Below are 24,296 nucleotides of genomic sequence, written 5' to 3' on the forward strand. Positions count from 1 at the left end.
ATAAATTATATACACATACACAAGTCTGAGAAGCTGATACACTAATATATACTCAAAACAATTAAAAAAATTATAAGAGCATAACCATTTTAACACAGATTGAAAATAATAAAACTTAAAACATATAAAGGTAACTATATGTCTAGATAGGCCTACTAAAACAAAAAGTCTTTTCAGCAGGTGTCAAATAGGTAGGAGGATGCCTACCTTATGACAATGGGTATGTGTAAGGACTCTGCTGGCAGGGAGGTTTTCTGGATCCAGGAAGGGGACCGTCAGTATTACCTAGGAATATCTTAAAATAAACCACAGAGCCTAGGGCTTGCTGATCAGAAGGTTGGCGGTTCGAATCCCCGCGACGGGGTGAGCTCCCATTGTTCGGTCCCTGTTCCTGCAAACTAACAGTTCGAAAGCACGTCAAAGTGCAAGTAGATAAATAGGTACCTCTCCGGCAGGAAGGTAAACGGCGTTTCCGTGCGCTGCTCTGGTTTTGCCAGAAGCAGCTTAGTACGCTAGCTCCCTTGGCCAGTAAAGCGAGATGAGCGCTGCAACCCCAGAATCATCCATGACTGGACCTAACGGTCAGGGGTCCCTTTACCTTTACCTATGTGTAAGGGCTCTTCTGGCAGGGAGGTTTTCTGGATCCAGGAAGGGGACTGTCAATATTACGTAATAATATTTTAAAATACAGTGGTACCTCGGGTTAAGTACTTAATTCGTTCCGGAGGTCCGTACTTAACCTGAAACTGTTCTTAACCTGAAGCACCACTTTAGCTAATGGGGCCTCCTGCTGCTGCCGCGCCGCCGGAGCACAATTTCTTTTCTTATCCTGAAACAAAGTTCTTAACCTGAAGCACTATTTCTGGGTTAGCGAAGTCTGTAACCTGAAGCGTATGTAACCTGAGTTACCACTGTAAGTGAATGAGAAAATGAGTTATATCTTTCCACCTCTGCCTTACCTGGGATTTGAAGGGAGCACCAGGAGTCCACCTAGGAGTTTTCAGAAGAACCCTCAGGCTGAAATAATTCTAAAGAGCTTGAAGAGTGCAACACTTGCTATTGCCGATTTCATCAACCGGGTGCCCTCCAGTTGTTTTGGACTACAGCTCCCATCACAGCCAAAGATGTCATCCAAAACACCTAGAAGGTACCAAGTTACCAAAGGCTAAGCAACTGAATGTAAGTGTTTTATGTAGATGCCACCTCCACTACATTGGGTCACACAACAGACCTTCAAACATAACTTAGAAAACACTAATCAACAATCATTTCACAAACACATTAGAACAAATCTGTTTCAAATTAATTTCTTGTTGTTTTTAGGACACCCCTCACAGAGCCACAATTCCCAGAACACTTAACAAGCTGGCTTCCAGGATTCTTTGGTGGGAGCCATAACAGTTAAAGTGCTGTGAGAGTACTTTCAACATATGGTGCGGAAATGACTGTCAGTCCTAAATATATTTATTTATTTTATTTATGTAACAAAATTCACATATCGATTGATTGAAATAAAATCTCTAAGAAGTTTACAAAATTACTTATATTTAGAAAATATCTTGCTAATTTAATTGGATTTTCTTTAAGCTTAGTTGCAAACCTAGGCATGCTTTCTTAGGATCAATACTGATTGAAATAAATGTGACTCACTTGCCAAATATTTTTACACTATTAATGATTCTTCTGTACATTTATCCTCATACAACACCACAACCATACCCTCTGTTTCCAGTCTTCAGGCTGTGATGCTGGTTTCTTATGCAGTCAAAACAGTAGCACCAGCACAACAGGAACTGATCAGCTGGGAGAAACAAAAAGCTGGGAACGTGGGGTGGACCCCAGAAACAGCCCTATCAGAACTGAGATGGATTGCAAGTTGGTGGGGGTTGGAACAGGAAGACGGAGGTTGAGGAAGGTGAATTAGATAGAGAAACTAGAACCCTGGACTGAAACAGTTGCTGCATGTCCCAGTTTAATCTATTTTGGATTTTTTAAAAAATAAAAATTGAGGGTGTGGGGAGATATAAATGTTTAAACTGTATCTTGAGCAGCCTGACAAACTTTTAAAGCAGATACAAGCTAAGGAGTTGTGCATGTCACTGTTTCCCGATGTATACATGGGTCTCTGAGCAGTGAAATGTTTGAACTAAGGACACACATTCATTTGAACCTCACCAACAAAGTGCAGCTACATTTCAAAAGCTTTCTGGGCTTTGGCAATTGGTTCAGCTGAATTGAGCAATGATTCACATCACTGCACAAATGGACCTTGGCATATGAGGGCAAGAAAGTGATTGATCCAAGTACATGCATCAGCTTTCAGAGTAACATTACACGACTTTGCCAATAATGCTGAGTATTTGAGACGTGATCTCTAGTTCTTCACCTGCTCTTACTGACAAGGGAGATGGGTGGGAAAGGGGCCCCACCACATTCAGATACAAAAGTTGTATGAATTATGGGGTGTGTGTTTCTCTTTTTGCCTGATTATCCCCCTATGACAGCCTTGCCTTCCTGTCTTCTGTTTATTCAGTCACGGGAAATATTTTCAGGTTGAGGGGAGTGTGGAAAGCCATCATTTTCACAGGAAATGTGCATTTCTCTTTATTTTCCAGTTAAGCAAGTTAAACCACATGAGCTGGAGGGCAGCCCAACAGCCTCTTCATTTATTTACCATCAAGTTGCAGAGGGTTGGAATGGGCTGAGATAACAACAGGCCAGAGACGCACAGTCACGATGCTTCCATATCTGCACGGTGGCTCCAGCTTATCTGCAGTCATAAAAACAAAAATGTAGGTAGGGTAGTTCTATTCCCTTCATTACAGCAGTTCGCTTATTTGTTGAAAGATGACCTGAGTGTTGTTATCTGGGGCTTCTGGAAAGCCCTCCAAAGGGTGGGGGGAGTGAGGAGGGGATGAATTTGCCCCCTTGTCTTTCAAACCATATTATGAGATTCTTTGGGGGAGCAACAATATTTCTGTCTAACTCACCAATTCTGTGTTGAATTACTATACAGTGTCTGATGCTGTACTGTTTTTAATATTCAGTTGGAAGCCGCCCAGAGTTCCGGAGGTCTGTTCTTAACCTGAAACTGTTCTTATCCCGAAGCACCACTTTAGCTAATGGGGCCTCCTGTTGCTGCCGCGCCGCCGGAGCCCAATTTCTGTTCTCATTCTGAAGCAAAGTTCTTAACCTGAGGTACTATTTCTGGGTTAGCGGAGTCTGTAACCTGAAGCGTATGTAACCTGAAGCGTATGTAACCCGAGGTACCACTGTAGTTATAAACATTCACATGGGCTCAGGTACATGTTAAAGGCACCAATCCTTCTGTTTCAAAACATATCTGAAAATTAGCTCTTAGATTTTCATGAATATTACTCCTCCTCTGCTGAAAGCCTTCCACACACCCTGTACCTAATATCTGCATTGTTGATACCTACTCTGATGGCTACATAACAGGTGCTGCTTTGAGATCATGGGAGTTTCAGCCTCACCAAGGGCCAGCCATACAAAATGCCTTACCAGTTCCACATTCCTTTCACAAATTCAAGCAGAGTGAAATGTAATTTATGGTTGTCCTACCCAGTCTTGTGCTTTGCCACAGATTGGACTTGGATCTTGAAAACTACCCATAGGAATAGGAGACCAGAGCTGTCAAGTTAACAAGCCCAGCGAGATCATAATTGTTGGGAAATAACTGGGGAATGCTAGTTATTCCTGAAGTCCCATTTGTGTGGGGAACTACAAAGAAAAAACGGCTGACTGCTTAGAATAAAAACAAACAAACATGGGACTTCACGCACTCTGTAGCCAAAACAGCCCCCAGAAGAGTTTAAAACTCAGATCTATGCAGCATTTGCAAAGTGGGGGAAATATAGCTTATTAGATCTTTAAATGTCCAAGTTTTAAGTGCTTACTGTTCTCTTCTCCCTCTAGCTTTCTCAGAGTGAATAGACCACAAACTTTAGTAAGTTTAAATGCTTTACTTACAGTAAACACATGTCTCACTCATGCATTGTTCAATACAACAGCAGAAACAACACAGGCAGTATATTATTGATTACAAAAGGCAAACACTAATCTCAAACATGCGGCCTAAGTCTCAAACATCTGCTCAGCTTACATGGTTCAACAGAAGAAGGAGAGGAACAAGAAACAGACAATACTTATTCTCAAATGTGAGGGGGTGTGACCTATCTGTCGCTTCTCTAGTAATTTACAGCTCTGTGGTCTTTAACCCCTTCATTTACTAACTAGCATAGGTATGCATTGTTAGCTTTGTTACTAACTAGCATAGGTGTGCATTGTTAGCTTTGACTGCAAACAACTCCCACAATAATTACCCAGTTGAAATGGACAGTGACTTGGCCATAGAAAACATGGAGGTTACCAACTTGGCTCATGTCAGTGGTAACCAAAAATCCAATTGTACTTATAGAACAGATGATAGCAGCAGCTGTAGAAACCAGACATGAAATCAATAAGCCCCTAAGTAGGATGCAACATAACAATTTCCCCCAACCAGGCACCCTCCAGATGTTTTGAATCACAACTTACATCTGTACTAGCTGGGGTGGGAGGGAGCTATAGTACAACACACCTGGAGGACACCAATTTGTGGAAGGCTAGAACAGAGAATTATGCCTAAATAATTACACCAACGAGGTCTACCTTATTTGCCATTTTGTCTTTTCCTTTATGTAGATCTGCTAATGAGAGGTAGTTACTCTTGCTTAAGTCCTTTTACCACCTTCCAGAGTTACACTTTTATCGTCTGTGGTTTGATGTCTTATGGAGTAGATCAAACCTTTTCTCAAGCCAGTTACTGTCCTTGTTCCTGTGGAATACTCTGGCAGAAAGCAGAAACTTCCTCTGACATACCAAATAAATAGTGTCTTATTACTAATAAGAGTGGTTCTGGGGCATGATCCTGCTGGAAATCATTCCATCAGCAACATCCTATACATGTGCTCAGGGCCCTTCAAAGGCAACAAATTTCTGTCATGGATAAGCGGACATAAGGGAGAAGTGGTTGACTGAGCCAGGTAAGGAGAAGAGATGGCAGACTATTTTTCTTTCTGATGATAATGCTGCTGACCTTTGTCTCTCTGATGTTTACTCCTCAAAAAACTCTCTCTCTCTCTCATGTTCTTATTCCTTAAGTAAAGATTATTTCCCTCTGCTTGTTAAAGCACAGCCTTTAAACCAACGATTCTCTGCATCAACCTTAACTATGTCCCTGCCCTTCCTTCTTGTTCACAGTTAAGCATGTGGTCTTATGACAGAGAAGGATCGATGGAATTTGGCATTTGGGCTGAGGATCATGACCATTGTCAACTTTGTCATACAGAAGAAACTTCTCTGGCTAAACCTTTAAGCCCACTTTCTCATTCCTCCACATGCAAACTCCTCCATCTTGGCTGTGAGTCCTGGGTGTCCTGATCCCTCCCTTGCAGACTTTTTCCCCACCTGGCCTGGGAGGGTGGGCCCCTGACTGACTCTAGCTACAAAAGCTGAGGCTTCACAAAATATTCTTGGGCTGAGGTATTGGGGGGGCGGCTTGCTCTTAGTTTTTCGTATCTTTATTTTAGATCTTCTTGTGATTTATGTGGGCATTGTTCTGTTTGGTTCTGTTCTGTGTATTTTTTAATGTTTTGTTTATTGTTCATGACTTTTGTTATGTTGTAATTACATATTCATGTTGTAATTGAGCATGGTTTGAGCTGTGGAAAGGCAGCATGCAAATAAAAATATGTATCTATGTATGCATGTAGCTGACTCTCCCATGTTGCCTTTATTGATGCCAATAATTGCATAGCTGTTACCCACAGTAGGGCCTAGAAAACGCTCTTGATTCTCTCCAGGCAGGGATAGTTTCATACAGCAGGAGCCACGAGGCACTTGGCACCCAGTATATGTGCTCACCAGTGTGCCCCTTGTAATTTTCCTTTTGGGAGGGTGGGGTCACTTCCTATGACCCCCTCCCTCCCGCCTGCTTTTACAGTAACTCCTGCAGAAGGCCAGGCACACAAGACCTCAGCAATGTGTGGGTCCTGGGCCTGGAATGTTTTCTTTCATCTCTAATCGCTGCACTGAGGCTCATAAATCATGTAGCCAAGACAACAAGTAAAAACATGACTGTAATTTGTTTCTTCCTGGCCCATTTTTGGCACAGCAAAACCAGAGACTTTCTTGGCTGGGAATGATGATGACACCATGACAGAAGGCGAGTGAGTGGACATCAACCTGGTGACTCTTCCCCCACCTTCCCTGCTTTCTTTTTAGAGGTGCCAGGAGGTAGTAGGATGCTGACAGTTATCTCACTGTTGACCATGCTGGATAGAGAATAACACAATTAGCAACCGGATTGTGTGTGCGTGCCACTTCTTTGAGGGAAAGAACGTCATATTCATGTGTGTTTATTGTCACAAAAGGCACCTGATCAGATGGTGGAAACAAAGTTTTCAGATAAACAAATTAATATTTTTTAAATTTTTCCTTTTGGAGATTGGAGGCAAAACAGGCCTGGTAGTGCAAGAAGTTTATGGATTGAAAAAAAGTTATGTTTTACATGATTGTCCTTATTTATATCACATCCGCAGCAATCCTCTGCAGAATTAAGTGGAAGCAAACCTCACTGAACACAGTTATATTGACTTTGAGGCAAACATCCATGGGAATGGGCCACTGGATCCTAATTTCCTGAACCACAGGTGACATGTTCCTGCTCCTAAGTAGTTTAGTGTATGAGTTCAAAATTGTCTCCCATGAATACATAACAATTGATTGGCTGTATTGTGATGGGCCACCTCATCCAGAACTGTTTCACGAAGTGGCTCTGGGAAGCTCTCAGATCAGAGCTGACAGAAAGCACCATCCCATGTCTGTCTCAAGCAAGTACACTCAGGCATTGACAGCTGGCCACCCCATTAGCCTCAAGCAGGCTTCACCACCGGATGCCGCCAGATGTTGTGGACATGGCTCTCATAAGCCCCCAGCATCATATGGCCATACCGCCTGGGGTTCATGGGAGCTGAAGTCAGAAACATCTGGAGAGTGCCAGGCTGGCAAAGGCTGTCCTAGTGTAAGCAATGCCACCACTTGAATGGGCTGTGCTGTTGGGCCAGTGCTACACAATCCCACATAATTCTTCAGTTACTATTAAAAAGAAAAGAAAAAAGATAGAAACTGGTGTTTTTTTTCCTGAGAATGCCACTGCCTTTATGAGAACAGAGTTTCTACCCAAATCCTAGTTGGGAGTCCTGGGAAATAAAGGCTTGGGATGTGTGTGACTTACTCATTTCTGACTAGCCTGATAAGACCCAAGATGGACCCCACCACTGTTCTCTTCCTCCTACCCCTTTCCCTCAGTGGCTGTCAAAGAATATGAAGTGGGAGGGAATTCCACAGATCTCTCTTGGGCCTCAACTGAAACTCCCTATTCCATAGCTCGCTGGAGGAAGAATGAGGAAAAACACATACTTATACCAGAGCCTGCCAAATGGAAAATTATAAAACAGTGGGGAGAGGAGCGTGATTGACACACAAATAAATAACACTTAGAATGAGACACATTGTTTAAAAAGAAGGGAAGTTTTCTTTTCGCTCCATTCCTACTGCAGAAGTTATTACAAGCTACAGCTGACATCTTGACAAAGTTGTTGGATCCAGTATGTCCCATTGAATTCAGTGGGCCTGCTCTTACAACTGTCTGGATCCAGCACCTTATTTGCTGCCAATAACTACGGCTGCTCTCTCCAACTCTTTTTCTGCATAACATGAACTGGTGAAAATGTGCCTCTTTTATCTTGATAGATAGTGGTATAATGGGAAATTCTGTAGTACAAGAGCTCATCTTGACACAGATAAATTTATAAGTGATGAGAATAAGGTGGTGCAATCGGGGCAGAGTGAGGCAGCTGCCTCAGACAGCAGGGTGGGCAAAAAAAGAGGCAAGTGGAGCTCTCAGAGGGTGAGCTTGGTCTGGCAGATGACCATCTTCTGGAGTTAGAAACAAGCCTTTTTCACACTCTGTCTTTCTAATTTACACATGATGGGCAAGCAATTCCCTCTTGGTACCCCACCCTTCCCCAGTGCCACCTAGATCCCAGAGATTTTATAGCATAAAGGAAGGAAGGCAACACCTCTGCTATCTTTGTTATCTGCAAACAGAACATGCAGCCCCCAGAAAGGGAAATACAACAACCTTTCAAACATTAATTAAAAAGTAATTCCCAACTACAGCATTTGAAGCTTTCATGATTTGCAATTGCACATTTAATATAAAAAAATACACTTTTCCAACAGGACTAGATATGACAATGCTGCAAGCAAGCTATTTCTGGAACTCCACAAGGCTATGGAAATGCAAAGCTCACATTGAATTTTAAACAGATATTTTGCTTGTGTAGTAAGAGCACGGTTAGGATCTCTTTAAGCGGGTGACAGCAGGTGTTTATTTTAAATGCAGAACAGGTAATTTATTGGTGTTCCACGCATGTGCTCTGTTCCCTGCGGGTATCCGCCCTGGCCAAGGATAGTGTTCATGACTCATGTAATAAAACCAGTTTAACAAACCCGTTCTGGTGCCCAAGGTGAAAGAGTCCTACACGTGAGGTGTTTCACCATGTTTAAATGGCTGTTCCACTTTCATTACAGCCTTTTGGAAGCATAACAATGTGACAACTTTCCCCAAAGACTTTTTGAAAGATCTGTTAGTTGTGTCGAACTACAGCCTAACAGCAACCTCCAGTATGTGAATAGTCCAGCATCATGTTCATGATGAAGAGGTGGAAATCCCTACCCGCTGGATCCATGATGTGACTTGTATTGTTTTTGATGTTTTAATCTTCTTATTGACTTCATGTAATTTTGAGTCAGTATTTTGCTACACCCTGCTCTGGGATTATTTTAGTGAAGAGCAGAATATTTCCCCATCCCTGAGCTAAGCCCTGAATGTTATAGGAAGCGTGTGCCAATAATAATAATAATAATAATAATAATAATAATAATAATAATAATAATAATAATTCATTTATTTATATCCCGCCCATCTGGCTAGGTTTCCCCAGCCATTCTGGGCGGCTTCCAACAAAATATTAAAAATACATTAAAACATCAGTCAAATAATAATAATAATGCCTGTTTTGTAGCAATAAACTCTGCCCAAGCAGGTCTCTGGCCATTACTCCCTTCATACCTACGACCAGACTAGATTCAAGCTGGGGGAAACCAACCATGATGCCGTTCATCTGTTGGCCAGAGCCAAGGCTAAACGGGTTAACCGTCAAGCCTTTGCTGGATTGCCAAGAGAGGAATCATCACCCGGTTCCTAGTCCTGCTCTTCAGCACCCTCTCGTGGGATATGTACACACAGCAGCTTAAAGTGGATTCAGTGCATCCACACATTGTCCTCATCCAAATGGCAGCCTGAATCCTACCCAAAGCTGCTTTAATTTGGATTTCCCCAATATACAGATAACACAGCAAAGGATATACAGTAAAGAAAATTTCGTAAGAGGAAAAAAGGCCAACGTGTGGACGAGTATTTTTATTATAAAAAAAACCTGGTGATGTTTTTTCTGGATGCCCTCTATTAATACCCTCTGTTACTAAGTCCTGTACTTTCATTAGCAAACTGCCTCCATGGGCCTGAGGCAAGACACTCCCTTTTTAAAAACCCACTGTTTTGTGCACGTGTGGTATATCAGAAAACTAATATCTCAAAAAATTAAAACAAATTGCCCAGTTCACAATGGGCCTCAGTTTTCCAGAACCCAGAGAGGATGGAGAATAACTAATTAAGTGAAAGGAACAGCAACAGGTTGATTTTGGTAGACAACCTGTTTATTGAACATTCTTCCTGATTTGTTTGTGGGAGGTTGTATGATACCTTATCAAGCATTTTTTTTATATACCACACTCTCCAGGGCATTGCCCCGGCGCTTTCCTTACTGCAAAAATCCATTTTTATTCTTGTGTAAGAGGGCCCAATCCACTGGAACTGCACCACCTCAATTTGCCAGGAGTGTATTGAATCCCACGCACAAAACAGTAACAGTCTGGAAGTGGTCTCATGCTGGAGACAGGTAATTAATAAAAAATAGTAATAATAATAATAATAATTTTATTATTTACACCCTTCCCATCTTGAACCATTAATGGTGTTTGTACTCAATTCTTTCCTTCTACTCTTGTCTCTGGTTGACCAGGTTTGCCAGGTTTTTGAAAGGGGGGGGGGGGATAAAAACCTTGTTTACTAAAAGCAAGGTGAGTACAGTCAAAAAAATTTTCCTGCCTCCAGCTCCAGCCTGTTGTTGTCACAGGTTCTGTTGTTTTGCAAACCACACTTCCCCAGCCAGATGCATTCCTAGCCTCCCCTTCCTGCAAATGTGAGACTGGGGAGCCAATGCGAGAGCAACAAACCTGGGAGTGAGGAGGAGGAGAACATGGCAGCACAGTGAGAGAAGCAGGAGCAATTGGTATCAGATCGACCTCATAACATTTTGGAGGGCATTATTTTATACTAATTGATAGGAAAACATACTTTTGAGGGTAACTTTAATTATTTAACAAAACCCACATGCCACTTAATTGTAATACAGTAAAATATCTAAGTGGTTAATTAAAATTAAAGTCAAACAATAAGGTAAAGGTAAAGGTACCCCTGACCATTAGGTCCAGTCGTGACCGGCTCATCTCACTCTATGGGCCGAGGGAGCCGGCGTTTGTCCGCAGACAGCTTCCGGGTCATGTGGCCAGCATGACTAAGCTGCTTCTGGCGAACCAGAGCAGTGCACGGAAACGCCGTTTACCTTCCCGCTAGAGCGGTTCCTATTTATCTACTTGCACTTTGAGGTGCTTTCAAACTGCTAGGTTGGCAGGAGCAGGGACCGAGCAACGGGAGCTCACCCCGTCGCGGGGATTCGAACCACCGACCTTCTGATCGGCAAGTCCTAGGCTCTGTGGTTTAAACCACAGCACCACCTGCGTCCCTAAGTCAAACAATAGGAGACTGTTAAAAACAGGAATTAAAAACATTCAAAAGATAATGTTCCTGTGTGCTGGTGGAGATCTTGAATTTCACTCAGATTTCTACAGCAGAACTGTTGCTATCTAACCACTGTGATCAAAGAAGTGCATTCAATATTTGAGGCTGAAAGCAGGAGTTTCTCCCCAGAAAGGCTGCTGTGTGTTTAGACTATATTTTTAAAGGGAAACAACATGTAATAATGCAAAACAGCCTGGGACTCCAAGGTCACATTTGACATACATCAAACCTCTCCCAGCTGGTGCCCTGAAGATGCTTTGGACTACAACTCCCATCAGTTCTAGTATCACAAGGTTGTGCCAGCTGGGGACTAGGGGAGTGGTAGTCCAAAGGGTACCAGCTTGGGCAAGGCTGGTATGCATAATTTTAAAGAGAGAATAAAGTAGAGAAGCTTTCTCTGGTGATGGTGCCCACACTCTGTTTAAGATGGCAAAAAATAATGTCAAATTTCACTGGAACCTATTTCCAAAAAGATTGCAGATGTGAGCTATTCCTATGTGCCCTCCCCACCACAATCTTGGCCCACAAGCTTTGTCATCCTCCTCTTCCTCCTAGAGTCAAATTTCCCTGCCCAGTGTTTGTGGAAGCTGCCCAGCTGCCCCCTTGATTTTCATGGGCAAATAGAGACACCGGGAGAGCTTGGCCTCTTCCTTCTCTTGTGTTTCATGTGGGCTTCTAGCCAGAGGAGCAAGCAGAGCCCTGCTGGGACCATCTTGCCTATCCTGCCAGACTGAGATGGCGCTAAGGGCACAGGCAGCTCCCGGCTTAGCCCTGCTGCTCTGGGTCCTGTGCAGGACTGCTGTGCCTGTCACCACGCCTGAGGCTGTGCTAAGGGAGCACCAGGGACATTGCTACCAGCTTGCCCAGGAAAGACTGGCCTTTGAGGATGCCCAGGCTGCCTGCGGCCGATGGGGAGGGCACTTGGCACAGGTCCCTTGTGAGGAGACAAGGACGTGGGGTGCTCTGAGAAGGAGGAGGGGGCAGATGAGAGGGCCTTCTGGGGTCTGGTGGGTCTCCAAGCGCCCAACCAAGCCTGTGGTGGCAGGTAAGTCAGTCCTGTGTGGGCACCTGAGAGGGATGGGCAGAGGCGGGGAGTGGTTTCTACTCCAGAAGGTGGAGGGTGCATCCTGGTTTCTATCACAAAGGCCAGGTCTGGGAGTCCCTGTCCCTTTACACAGCTGGCTTGGCTGTGGTTAAAGGCTGGGATTTGGGGAGCCACATTGAGGGGCAGGGTGTGGAGGTGGGGGGCACTGTGCTGCAGAGAGCTGGCTCTTTTGCTTGTAGTGTAGAATTCTGCTTATTTTAATCTGCTTTGTCAAGAGCATCCCACCCCGCTTTGCCTACTGTGGTCAGATCTTACAAGGGGGCAAGGCCCTTGCCCTGCCCAGCTTACCACCATGCCCATGTTGGCCTCTTGTGTCTTTGCCCAGGAGCCCAGCCTCATCTGCATGGGGCTCACCAGCCCCCCACTTGCACCTTCCTCTCCAACCTGGGCCTGCTGCAGGAGACGACCGGGCCCACGTGCCGCCAGAGGCGTCCTTTCATCTGCGAATTTGGTGAGAGACCAGCTGGGCTGCCAGGGTGTGACCTTGACACCCCCACCCCACCCCAACCCATCCCTGAGGACAGAGATTGGTCCTCCTGATCCAGAAGGGGCTCCCTTTCAGGATGGTCTTTTTGGCAGGTCCTGTGGAGGGAGGTGAATGCCCAGTCAAAGCGGCCAGAAGTGCCAACAGCTCCAGGCCTTGGCAAAAACAGAAGGCTCAGCTGGTAGGTGATGGTGGCCAGTTCTCTTCCCTCCAAGTCCAAAGCAAATAGGCTTTTCCTCCTGCTGCCTGAAACCAAACTCCAGCGGATGCACCAAGGCAGAGGATGGGGGGGGGCAATAAAAGCAGCCTGTCTGCTACCTCTTAGCCACCCTCCAGACAATTCCTTTGGGCATGATTCCTGGGCAAGCTCCTAACAGGGAACCATTTGCCCTGCCCCTTCCAAAAAAGCCTATTGGGTGACATATCCTACCTGGTACAGTGGCACTACTCTGTCCCACTCTTTTTTCTCTGTCTGCCACCAGGATCTGACCTCCATGGGGCGGAGGCCACAAAGGCTCATGCGGCGGCATCTGGGTGATAAGCAGAAGTACCCAGGTGATGTGGGGATTTATTGATTTCTGAAGTAATGCATTGAAGAGTAGGTCATCTGCAAGTATAAGCAATTGTGAGAGGCTGATGATAGAATCATAGAGTTGGAATAGACCACAAGGGCCATCGAGTCCATCGAGAATGATCTTGGGTCATTCTGCTCATTTTAACAAACCCTTTAAATGCCCTAAAATAATATTTGTGGGGCTGAAAGGGGTATTTTATCTAATTTCACATAGACCATCTTTTCAAAAAGATTGTAGATGTCAGCACAACCAAAAGATATGCTTTCAACCTGCCTGTACAGAATTACAACTCCAACATTTACCAATGGTATTTGTTTAAGCTATGCCCAAGGGGCAAGGCACCCGTGATTAACTGTTTTTAACAAGTTTTATTTCAGATAAACTTTTATTACCATGTTCTACCTCCTCAATGGAAAGGGCCTGAAGCAATGCTCAGTATGAAAATAAGCAACTGTAATAATGTAAAACCAGGAATATAGTAGCCAATGGATCCCTTATCATGAGGCTGATCCTTTTGCCAGTCAGGGCAGTGGTTTTCCCCTGAAAGGAAGCAACTTGTTGTTGAAACAGGCCCACCGCAAGAAGTTTGTGTTTATGGAGGCCAAAATGCCTGTTTCTGTGTAGGGGGACCCTGAGGGGAGAAAAGACTCTTGCTCATACTTCTCCTTTTGCCTCCAGAGACATCAGCAATCAGAGAGGCCTTGCAGGATGTTGTTCCCAGGACCTGGCAGCAGGTAAAAGAGCCCCACTGGGAGGGAGTATCTGGGGAGGGGACCCCCCTTCAGCCCAGCCCCATTGAGGCCCACAGCAGAGCCACCAACCTTCCTCTGGTTCAAGACAGCCAACCTCTCTTCTGGTGGTTAGCACAGGCCTTATGTAGGCCGGGAACCTGCCTTTGCCTGCCAGCATTTGAGCCCAAACTCCTGATTCTGCCTGCAGGAGCTGCTCCAGCGACTGACACTGCCGGTGAACAATGGTGCCTGGAGTGCCTCTGAGCTGGTATGACTGGGCCCATGGGGAGGGCGGATGCCCCAGAAGGGACTGAGCCCCAACTCCAAAGGCTGTGTAGCTCCCATGGGAAACCTGAAGAGAGAGTCAGGCCAAGTCCTGAGAGGCTCTTTCTTCCAAGAGAGGTGATAGGGAACATTTCATGGAAGGAGTTGAGGGACCCCCATTAGTGCTGAGGGTTTTGGGCAATGCATGGGCATGGAGGAACATTAATATCATGTGCCTTTGCGTGCCAGGAAGAGGAGGTGGGGTTTCTTCAGGCTGTCAGTGAGGACCTGCTGAAAAGGATGCCTCCAGCCTCCCCACACTGGCACCTCCTCAACCTCCTGGCAGTCCATGGCACCAGCCGGCTCCTGCAGGTCATTCTGGGCCCCTGCTCACCCAACATCAACATCCAGGTGAGAATAAACCACACTCCAGAGTGCCCTGGTGGGGAGGGACAGGCAGGTGCATGGGTCCCTTCATCCCATATTGCCCCATTTTGGATGGAGATTGAGTCCCCAGTAACTGCCCACTTCTCCCTCCAGCAGCATGAGCCCCTGACTGGCACCCTGATGCAGATCCTTCACAAGCTGGAGCAAGCTCTTCAGGAACTGGGGGGCAGCAGTGATGCCATCACCATGGAGACGCCTCTCATCAGCATCTATACACACAGGTAAGCTACCAGGCTTGCAGCCATTGGGTGACGGGGAAGGTAGGAAGCTTGACTGGTCTGGGAAGGGAAGGGAGAAAGATCTTGGCAGTAAGGCCATGAGGTAGCCATCTGCCCTTCCCTTATCATGGCAGCTGGCTCACATTTGCCTGGCTGTCATGCAGATTGGCAGCTCTCCTGGGGCACCCTGGTCCCGGGCACCATCTGCTGTGCCCTGGCTCTAACCCTAACTCCATTTGTCTCCCTGGCTCAGGGTGAACTCTTCCAGGCTGGGCAATATGGCGTTCTCCTTCCCTGGCAACCCATGGGCAGCCAGAGTCATTTTGCCAGAGCAGTCTGCGCTGGGAGCCGTCATGCCACAGAATATTCCAGTGGATGTGCAGGTCAGAGGGTGCAGGAGTGTGTGGCTGGCCCTCTCCTTTGGACTGGGCACAGTGGCCTTCCCTTTCCATGAAACAGAAACTTTCCTCTGCCAACTGCTGCTACCCCAGGAGGAGGAGGAAGGCAGAGAGCACCCAGCCAAGGAGTCGCTTGCTGTGCTGTGGAATGCACTGGGGCCCAGCACTCAGACTTGGCTCCTTCAGATCAGCCTGACGATGCACCCAGAGGCATCTTCCCTCCCTCCCTCTTCTGGAGCCTCATGCTTCTGGGTTGGACTCCAAACATTTCATGAAACCCCTTTGCCACACCCCTGCAACCAAGGTCCCCTGACTTGGCCCTACTCAATCTACCTACCCAGTGCTTCCAACAGTAAGCAGCCATGTTTCCAAAAATGGGCAGCAGAGCGTGAGGAGGCGGGGAGGAGCGCCTAGCCATCCTGCCAAGTGTGGCCAAGCAGGCATGGCTGGTGGGGCAGTCCCCCTCAGCAGGGGCCCTTTCTTCTTCTCTCCCTCTCTCTTTAGATGGTGAGCTTCCTGGGCAGCCCCTTTTCCCCGAGCTCTGAGCAAGGGGTCACAGGAGCTGTAGCTGAACTGAACCTCCTTTCTGAGGGCAGCCAGATCAGCGTTAGCAACCTGAGCACCCCTGTCCAGGTATGTCCTGCCTAGAGACTTTGGGCTGAGTGGAGCCTTCCTCCCTGTAAGGCTACTGAGCATCTCCAGAGGGCAAGGATCAGTGTGGTGTGGAGATCAGCTGGATTAGCCACCAGGTAGGCCGGCCACTTAGCGTGGGAGAGCCTACAGTACAGGGTCTGGTCTCTCTGTCATCATCCTTCCCTCTCTCCCACTGCAGCTCACCTCCATCAGTGAGGTTGCCTCTGCTCCGGGTGAGAGCCTGAGGCAGCTGCTCATCTCACTGTGGTGGTGCAGTAGCAGCCAGTGATATCCTGCTCTCTTTTCCCATCCCAGATTTTCCTGCCCCGGGTTGTGCCTACAGCCCCTGCCGAGCCAGCTGCCTTCCTCTCTCCAGGGGAGGCCCTCCTTTTGACTGCGAACATGACATGGACAGGGGGGTCCCTGATGATCCACGCTCACCTGGACCCTGTGGGGCCTCTGGAACTCTTCCTGCAGCCAAGCGAGCAACTCCGGGAGCCCATTGAGCCCAACATCGGCCTGGGTATAGCAGGGGGACAGAAGAGCTGGCTTCTGCTTCCATTTTCGGCCTGGGGAGTGTGAGGACCTCTTCCTAAAATGGTTTCCCTTTTGTGTTGCCCCCCCCCCGCCCCCATCTCCTGCAGATGGTTACACTTGGCTAGTGAAGGAGGAAGTTCTTCGTGACCTGAGAGGAGCCCTTCAGTTCCTGGTGGTACCGCTGAATCTCTCTGCCAGCCAGGGTCCTGCCACCTTACATGTCAGCACCTATGGGATCCAGTGCGTCTCCCGGCACCTGCTTGATGCCCAGTGGCAAGAGGCAGGCTGCAAGGTGAGTCTTGGCATTCAAGAAACAAAGGGAATCTGGGTACCTTGCGCTCCCTACTGCCGGAGGCAGGGAAGAATCAGAATCTGGTCCTTAAAAACACTTCTATCCCATTTCAAGACCAGACTGCTGCTTCTTTATTTAAAGCATCTGGATCTCTGTTTTGTGAGCAATATCCAAGGTGATCTGCTGCCCAGAAGCACCCTTAATCCCACCCTGTTTGCAGGTAGGAGAGAGCAGCAGCCTGGCGGAAGTCCACTGCCTCTGCACCCACCTCTCCTTCTTTGGCAGCAGCTTCTGGGTGGCGCCAGTCCAGCTGGATGTGGTGCGCACAGCAGAGTACTTTAGCCAGGTGAACAAGAACCCAGTTCTGGTCGTGGTCCTGGGAGTCGTCTATGCCCTCTACTTGGTGGGGGTGGCGTGGGCCCGCTGGTTGGATACACGCCCCCTGCACCAGGTAAGTTGCTGTGTGGTGAGAGGGCCAGAGGTAAGGGGGGGGGGGTCTGGCAGCAAGCAGCACAAACCCACAGGCCCTTGGCAGCTCTTAGGTGGTGATTCTCCCAGAAGGGCATGTCATTCAGCAACAGCCACCATTTGGAGACTGAACTCTTGGAGGGTTCTCCAGCTGCTCTCCCACGCCATGTGGAGAGGAAAGGACTCTGATCTCCTCACCCCCCACCCCAAAATGTGTGGTTGGCTAGGGGCGGGGGAGGCTTCTTATTTGCTACAAATGGTCATGACTGCATTTTGCTCTCTATAAACATACAGCTGAGTGAGATGCTGCTAACTCTGTTCTGTCTAACGATTCCATGTGGATTTAAGGTTTGCATATCTCTTTGCCAGCAAAAGAGATCCCCTTATTCTGGTCTTCACTGGGGCCAAGTGGGAAGGACAACTGTATGTATGGGGCTTCAGCACTCTCTGCTCTCCTGCGCTGCTCCGTGGCAGAGCATGACCCTAGAAACGCCACCCCTCACACCCCCCTCCCTCTCCCAGGCAGGGCCAGCCCTCCTGTCCGATGATGATCCCTGTGCCCAGTACGGCTACCTGCTCCAGATCTGCCTGCATGGCCAGCAGAAGGCCCCCGGAGGCAGCCCCTGTGTGAGTGGTCTGCCCTGAGTGATGGAGGGGGTGGGGTGGGGGGCCTGGTCTTTGCCCCAGAGCTCACCCAGCCCTTTCATCTCCAGCAGGTCTGCATCTGCCTGCAGGGATCGTCTGGTGTCAGCAAGCCTCGGCGCCTGCCCCTGGATGCCAGCCTCTTCCTCCTACGGGAACCATACCCACTGGGAGAGCTCCAGAGTATTTGGTTGTGGCAGGAGCCCCACTTCACCCCACAGCTGCCCTGGTCAGTCTGCCCAGAAGTAGGGTGGGTGGGTGACATCCCACTTGGAGACATTGTGCCGGCATGCGGACACTGCCCACCTCCCATGGGGTGCCAGCCTGCCTCTGCTGGACATGCCACAATTCTCCCTCTCTCTGAATGGGGCAGAGGTGGTTATTGTGTCAGGGTGACCATCCTCAGGCATCCGAGAGGAGGCGGGGCTGGGGGGGGGGTCAGCACACCTGGCACTTATCCAGCAGGGAGGCCTCTTTCCTCTGCCTGGCAGGACTTTCTTCCAAGTGGGGCACTAGGAGCACCAGCCTCCTGCCTGGCACTCACTACCCATCCCCTTCCCTCAGGAATACCGCCCACATCACAGTGCGAGACCTGCAGCAAAGTAGGAGGTTCCATTTCTCTTGCCAGCCGTGGCACGTCCCAGCAGCAGGGGCCCCACACAGCACCGCCCAGCATTTCCTAGCAGCTCCACAGCACCAGCTAACAGCATTCTGGTAGGCTTACCAAGAGACGGGGGAGTCTGTTTGGGTGTCCTCAGCCCCCACCTGCCCACTGTGCATGAACTTAGCAGGGATCTCCGAACCGCCTCCTCCCAGGCAGAGCTGGAGACTCCATCTGTCTTCCTCCTCTGGCTCTCCCATAGCCTTACCTTGGGTCCTGCTCCCACCCATCTATCTACCACTCTGCAGGCCCATCTTCCGGCAAAGGACTTTGAGTGGTCTACGGGAGGAGCACACAGTGCTGACAGTGCTGCTGACCCGGACAGGCCACGGGCGGCCCGTCACGCGGGTCCAGGGCCTCTCCTGCGGCTTCTGCCTCCTCCTCTGCTCTGCCCTTGTCAGCCTCATGTTCTGGGAGGTGCCCCATGATTCACCCGAGCTCCTGAATGTTGGTAAGGGTTGTGCCACATGGGATATCTCCCAAGGGCCACTGGCATGGAAAAGGGGGCTGTGCAACTCCTCTGCTCCAACTCCTGCCAGTGGAGGAAAGTCCCTCTTGCCACAACTGGAGGGACAAACGCAGTCATACCCTTTGGGCTGGCAGGAGGGACGTTCATGTATTAGGACTTCAGAAGAGCCTGGGTGCATCTGGATCAGGCCAACTGCGGGTGGGATCTTCTCACACAATAGCCACCCGATGCCTCCTGGGAAGCCCACAAGCAAGGCTCCTCTCCTACATTTGATCCCCCACCCTCTGAATCTAGAGGTATCCTGCCTCTGATTGTGCAGGTAGCAGTTGGTGCCTCCTTCCTGCTTCCTTGGGGCACAAAGAGTAGTGACTGGTAGGTCCACTTGCAGGCACTTTCCCCCCCTGTTGATACACAGGCAGCTGCTTCTCCCTCTCCTGGAAGGACATCATGATCAGTGTGGAGAGTGCCTTGATTACCTTCCCCGTCAACTTGCTCCTTGTATTCATCTTCCGCCACGCTGAACCACGCAAGAGCCATGCAAAGCCCGGTCTGGCAACGGCTGTGCCCAGTGCCCCTGTCAGCCCAACAACCCTGGACACTGTGCATGAGGTAGGGACAAGAGCTCTCCAGGACCCAGGGCATTTTCCCCATTGTGCCTCCCCTTGGAATAAGGTCAAGGCTGAGCTGGCAGTGGACAAGAACCCCCACCCGATCCCCAGCTACCTCTCCCCCAAGCCCCAAGTCCCCCAGGATCCTTCTTGCACCAGTGAACTTGGTCCCAGGGTTGAACATACAAGGAGATCAGCTTATCGCTTCGTTTAAAACACAGGGCTGAGCAGAGTTCAAAGTCTCATCCTCAGCAGAAAAATAGAAAGCATAGGAAAAGGCTGTGCAGCATTCATTAAATTCAGTCCAACCACAAAGCAAGCTGGTTGCCCCTTAACAAAGAACCAGACACAGACTGAGAAGTAAGTTTAAAATATGTTTACTTACTCATAGTCATGCAATTGTTCTCAGCAGCAACAGCAGTAAAATACATGCAGGCAAAATACTTATATTTACAGTATGAACAGCTTGAGGCATGTGGCCAATGCTGGAGTGATAGGATATATGTCTGCTCCATTGCTGGTTGAAGAGAAAAGAGAGAGGGAAGGAACAGGAAATACCTTGATTCTTCATTCCCAAGAGAGGAGGGGAAATGACCCCACACAGAACCATCTCTACCAATTACATTTCTATGGTCCGAGTCTGTCTTTCAATAATGTGACCCTATGGTCTTAACCCCTTCACATGCTAACTCACAAAAATATGCATTGTTAGATTTGGCTGCAAATCTCCCACAGCACTTCTCCCATCTGCTACATCTTCTTGTGCCCAGCTTTGCCCACCTTACCCTCAGCCTGTTGGGTGCATTTGTGCCCCAGTCGCCTGCCACTCTCCCGTCTACCCATGCTTGTCTTTCCCTCCCTAGAGCCTGCGCGGGGCAGTGGAGACGCTGAGCAAAGCCAGCAAGCAGAGCCAACAGCTGCTACATCCCGACATGGACCTTGAGGAGCTTCTGCAGTGGCTGGCTCGTTTTATCCACCCTGATCCTGGGGACGAAGAGGAGGCAGCAGGTGAGAGCCCAGCCATGCCTGCCTGCCTGCCTGCCTTGGGCAGCCCTGCTAGACTCCCAGAGGATGGTGACGCTGTGGCTTCTGCTTGCAGGGAGGGAGCCCAAGATCTCCAGTGTGGCACCCAGCCCTGATGCGCTGCACCAGACCTACTGCAACCGCTACCTCCTCCTGAAGCTGCGGCACATTTCCCGTCTCCTGGGGGAGCTGGAACCAGGAGTCTCGACAGCCAAGCACCCTCCGGCTCTGCAGCAGCGCGTGGAGGAGATGGCCAGGCGTCTTGAGCTAGCAAGCCCCATCCGCTCTCGCTCCATGTAGGTAGCTCAAACAGGCTCCGTGAGCAGGCAGAGAAGCCTACCCTGCAGAGCCTCCTCCTCATGCCTTCCTCTTGTTCCTCCACAGCCGAAGGTGGCACTTGCCCTGGTGGGGTGCCTGGGTGGGGTGGACCCTGCTAGTCTCCCTCAGCGCAGTGGCCACCTTCTTCTCCTTGCTCTATGGCTTCCACTATGGCAAGGAGAGCACCGAACGCTGGCTCATCTCCACTGCCATCTCCATGGGCCAGGCTCTCTTCATCCTGCAGCCTCTCAAGGTACTTCCCAGCCAGGCTGAGCAAACCTAGCATTCCTGGGGGGCCTTCTCACGGGAGGTCGGGTTGCCAGACCTCTAAGTCTGATCTGAAGTCTTCAGGTTTGCCTAGTACCCTCCAGGTGGCAGGTGAAGGGCTTGAATCGCTAGATGGGTGAGAGTTCCAGTGGGGTGTGTGTGTGTGTGTGTGTGTGTGTGTATGTACACAGAAGACTGTGTATAGAGCATGCACACTTCGGACCAGCAGGAGCTGGATGCAAATTATAGCATAGACACTCTGGGGAACTACCTCCACTCTTCTCCTAATTAACCTCTGTCTCTAGGACCCTTGTGACTATACCAGGGTCTGTGCCCCTGACACCACCAGGGGCAGCCCCTAGGTCTCAGGTTTGGGCCCTGAAATCTCAGGGTCTGTGATACTCCTCAACTGGCAACCCATAGGGGAGGGGACATCTCAGCAGCAGCAGCAGAAATCACGGTGCACATACTTCTTCCTCATCTCAAGTATGTGTCTGCCACCTGTCTGCCTGTCTGGGACAGGTGTCTGGCATTGGAGCACTGCAAACACCCACTGCATCTCCTCTCTTCTTCCCATGAATTTCAAGGGGGTGGGGGAGAAATTAACCAAAGGACCCTCACACATACACCAGTTTGTTGTGGTGTTTTGGCACAAAGTGTGGGGCTTGGCTCATCTGGAGAAAGGGAAGCCTACAGATGCTCCCTCTGTTTTATGGATGGGGGGGGGGGCAAAATGACTGCAGATCCTGCCCATCCCTCTTCTCCCATGAAACCCACTGCAGGTGATAAGCTTTGCCATCTTCTGTGCCCTGATACTGAAGAAAGCAGAGGATGAAGATGAGGCAGCCCTGGACCTGGAAGACCGGTAAAGGGAGGAAGGAGGCTTGCAGAAGTTGAGAGGCAGGATGAATTGAAGGAGGGAAAGGGAAAGGGGCTTCCCCAGAGAGGGTTGGGGCCTGGACTGCCTCCAAGTAGAGAAGGGCAAAGGTGGCACTGAGAATGCCCTGCACCCACTGCAGAAAACAAACTCAAGTTCAAAAAATTCCTTTCACGACAGTGGCCAGGCAAGAGGAAGCGTTTTCAGTACTACGTCTGTTCCCTCTTCCACCTCCCGTAAGGGAAGGTTATGCACACACAGAGAAGAATCACGCCTCTCCACTTTGGATTGGCATGACTAGGAGCCCACCTGGACCATTCCTCTGCTGCTTTGAGTGGCCCGGCAAGGCATGCAGGCTTGGTGGAGGAATCCAGTTGCTGGTGTGGGCACCTCTGGTTGCCAAGAGCAGGTAGCCCAGGGCCCGCTCTGGGAGACTCAGAGGATGCAGAGTGGCTACACTAGGCATCTCCTGGGCTTGCTAAACAGGAAGGAAACACTTTAAACTGAAGCCCCTGCAAGGGCAGGACTGGGACTGTCCCCTGTGGAAGGGGAGATTGGGGAGGGACTAAAAGGTAGTGACTGGCATGTGCACAGTGGGGGTGGAGAGGAGTCACCACCCAGTGGCAGAGCAGCTGCTTTGTAGGCCCCCTGCCTTCCTAACTCTTGACACTCTCCATTAAAAAGATCTCGAGTAGTCTCTCTTTGCTCGTGGCCTTGAAACGCCACTGCCAGTCAGACTAGAGCAGACATATTAGGTTACCAGTAATTTAACCATCCTAAGGGACACTGCAGCTCCAGGACTGGGGCCAAGGGAGTAGAAAATATGCTGGGAAGCAGTCCTAGGGCCCCATCCTGACCCATGTCTTCGACCTCTGTGATTGCAGGCTGTGCTCTTTCCAGTGATGGGAGGACAACTTTCTGCGAGGCCACCTTGGCTTTTGCCACGCCATGTGCCCAAGACCTCCAATCAGCCTCTCCAACATGATGTCACCCACACCTGTACAAAGGCCAGGACCATCTCTCTGCAGGAACGGGAGGGCACAGCATGGGAGGGGGACAGTGAAGTCCCATTCTGTAACCTGCCAATGGAGCCAACCCTGAACTCACTGAGTGTTGAAAGAGTTGGGATGCAACTCAGCTTGCTGAGGGTTTGCTTGAGGTTAAAGTGGATAGAGAAGGGAACCTCCAAGATTGTCTAACTGCCCTTTGATCTCTGTGATGACCTTTCCTTTACTATTAGACTGATATTCTTAGGGTTCCTGACAGTGACCAAACTTCCTGCTTCCCCCTCTTCCTTCTGAAGCTGAAGGAGAGAGGACATCTATGGATGTATCTCTGCCGAGAGTAAAGAGCAAGCATGACTCCCTTGTAGCTTTAAGATTAATTAGCTAAAACTAGGAACTCTTTTCTATCCAAGTATATATTTCTTATAATAAATGGAGCTTTATTATATTCCAATTTTAAGTACTCTGTGTGTGATTGCAATGAAGTCAAGCCTCCTCTCCCCAGTAAGAAGTCCATGTGTGCTGTGTGCTATCTTGCAAAGTGATTCAGCACTAGGCGCAGCCCACACCGAATAAATGGCAGGCTACAGTTAAGTGGTGTCCGTGGAAGCTCTCTTTCACTCTCTGAGGACTTCATGATTGGCTTCTCAGGGGCCCAGGCCCAGGACAGGCCCAGATCCAGACACCCATTCCCACTTCAAACGCCATGGTGGCCCCCTGGCAGTGACATGCAGTAAATTGTAAAACCTCATGCTGGAGACTCGCCAGCACTTGTCCAGAAGAATCATAGAACTGTAGAGTTGGAAGGGACTGTGAGGGTCATCTACTCCTACCTCCTGAGGAATCCCACTAGCCCAACCTCCCTGGAAGGAGGGTCCCTTCGCCTCCGTTTAGAAACCTCTAATGAAGGGGAGTCTGCCACCTTCCTGTCTGCCCCACTCCCCAACCCCTTGAAATCCCATTTCTTGTCACCCAAACTGGTTATCATACTGTTCTTTGGAGCAAGAGGAATGGGATGTGCCACCTGGGCTCTCAACATTTGCCTGCCAGCGTGCCTTTTATGCAGCAGACAATGCAGTTGCTCCTCCTTTCTTCCTCGCAGGGGTGCAGACAATGGCACCCTCTTCTTTGCAAACAAGAGGGCCCATCTCCAGCTGGAGCGCCAGGTGCTGCACCTGTTCAGCCTCTGGGTGTGGCGCTGCTCTGCTCCTCTTTTCAGCAGCTC

At 49.1% G+C, this 24,296-nt stretch overlaps 1 protein-coding gene and 2 long non-coding RNA genes across 10 annotated transcripts; 2 read left to right on the forward strand and 1 right to left on the reverse strand.

Moving 5' to 3' along the window:
- Positions 1-605: 605 nt before the first annotated feature.
- LOC310711044 lies at positions 606-5,773 on the forward strand. Its single transcript, XR_014528350.1, has 6 exons — positions 606-690; positions 919-1,183; positions 1,733-1,915; positions 2,616-3,015; positions 3,279-4,262; positions 4,298-5,773. It is a non-coding gene; the product is annotated as an uncharacterized lncRNA (long non-coding RNA).
- On the reverse strand, positions 1,053-14,154 carry LOC310711045. The gene is made up of 5 exons (XR_014528351.1): positions 14,036-14,154; positions 13,070-13,246; positions 10,298-10,425; positions 2,675-2,770; positions 1,053-1,140 (listed from the first exon to the last, which is right to left on the reverse strand). It is a non-coding gene; the product is annotated as an uncharacterized lncRNA (long non-coding RNA).
- Positions 10,447-23,525, forward strand: LOC310711042 (polycystin-1-like protein 2). Of its 8 annotated transcripts, none has more exons than XM_083512475.1 (23): positions 11,258-12,095; positions 12,481-12,606; positions 12,735-12,820; positions 13,122-13,194; positions 13,893-13,948; positions 14,154-14,213; positions 14,459-14,620; positions 14,753-14,877; positions 15,128-15,257; positions 15,777-15,905; positions 16,221-16,428; positions 16,550-16,734; positions 16,955-17,185; positions 17,725-17,829; positions 17,916-18,073; positions 18,409-18,558; positions 18,754-18,956; positions 19,390-19,583; positions 20,446-20,590; positions 20,682-20,901; positions 20,990-21,176; positions 21,973-22,055; positions 22,952-23,525. In XM_083512475.1, exons 1-23 carry the CDS (start codon positions 11,786-11,788, stop codon positions 22,968-22,970), a joined length of 3,345 nt encoding a protein of 1,114 aa, XP_083368601.1. In that variant the 5' UTR covers positions 11,258-11,785; the 3' UTR covers positions 22,971-23,525. The 8 variants fall into 8 exon arrangements, 6 of the variants coding, with proteins under 6 accessions (XP_083368604.1, XP_083368601.1, XP_083368602.1 ...); XM_083512476.1 differs by having other exon boundaries at positions 11,259-12,095; positions 14,750-14,877; positions 17,919-18,073; XM_083512474.1 differs by having other exon boundaries at positions 11,262-12,095; positions 14,750-14,877.
- The last annotated feature ends 771 nt before the right edge of the window (positions 23,526-24,296 follow it).

This window comes from Podarcis liolepis (genome assembly GCF_965112155.1).
Source record: "Podarcis liolepis genome assembly, chromosome: 7".
Taxonomy (NCBI): Eukaryota; Metazoa; Chordata; class Lepidosauria; order Squamata; family Lacertidae; genus Podarcis; species Podarcis liolepis.

What these genes read in the sequence shown, in the direction of transcription:
- LOC310711042 (XM_083512474.1), top strand. Translation starts at nt 11,786, where the DNA reads ATGGCGCTAAGGGCACAGGCAGCTCCCGGCTTAGCCCTGCTGCTCTGG. An exon ending in TGATAAGCAGAAGTACCCAG is followed by an intron (nt 13,195 to 13,892) that starts GTGATGTGGGGA and finishes TTTTGCCTCCAG; the next exon opens with AGACATCAGCAATCAGAGAG. An exon ending in CCCTGGACACTGTGCATGAG is followed by an intron (nt 19,584 to 20,445) that starts GTAGGGACAAGA and finishes TTCCCTCCCTAG; the next exon opens with AGCCTGCGCGGGGCAGTGGA.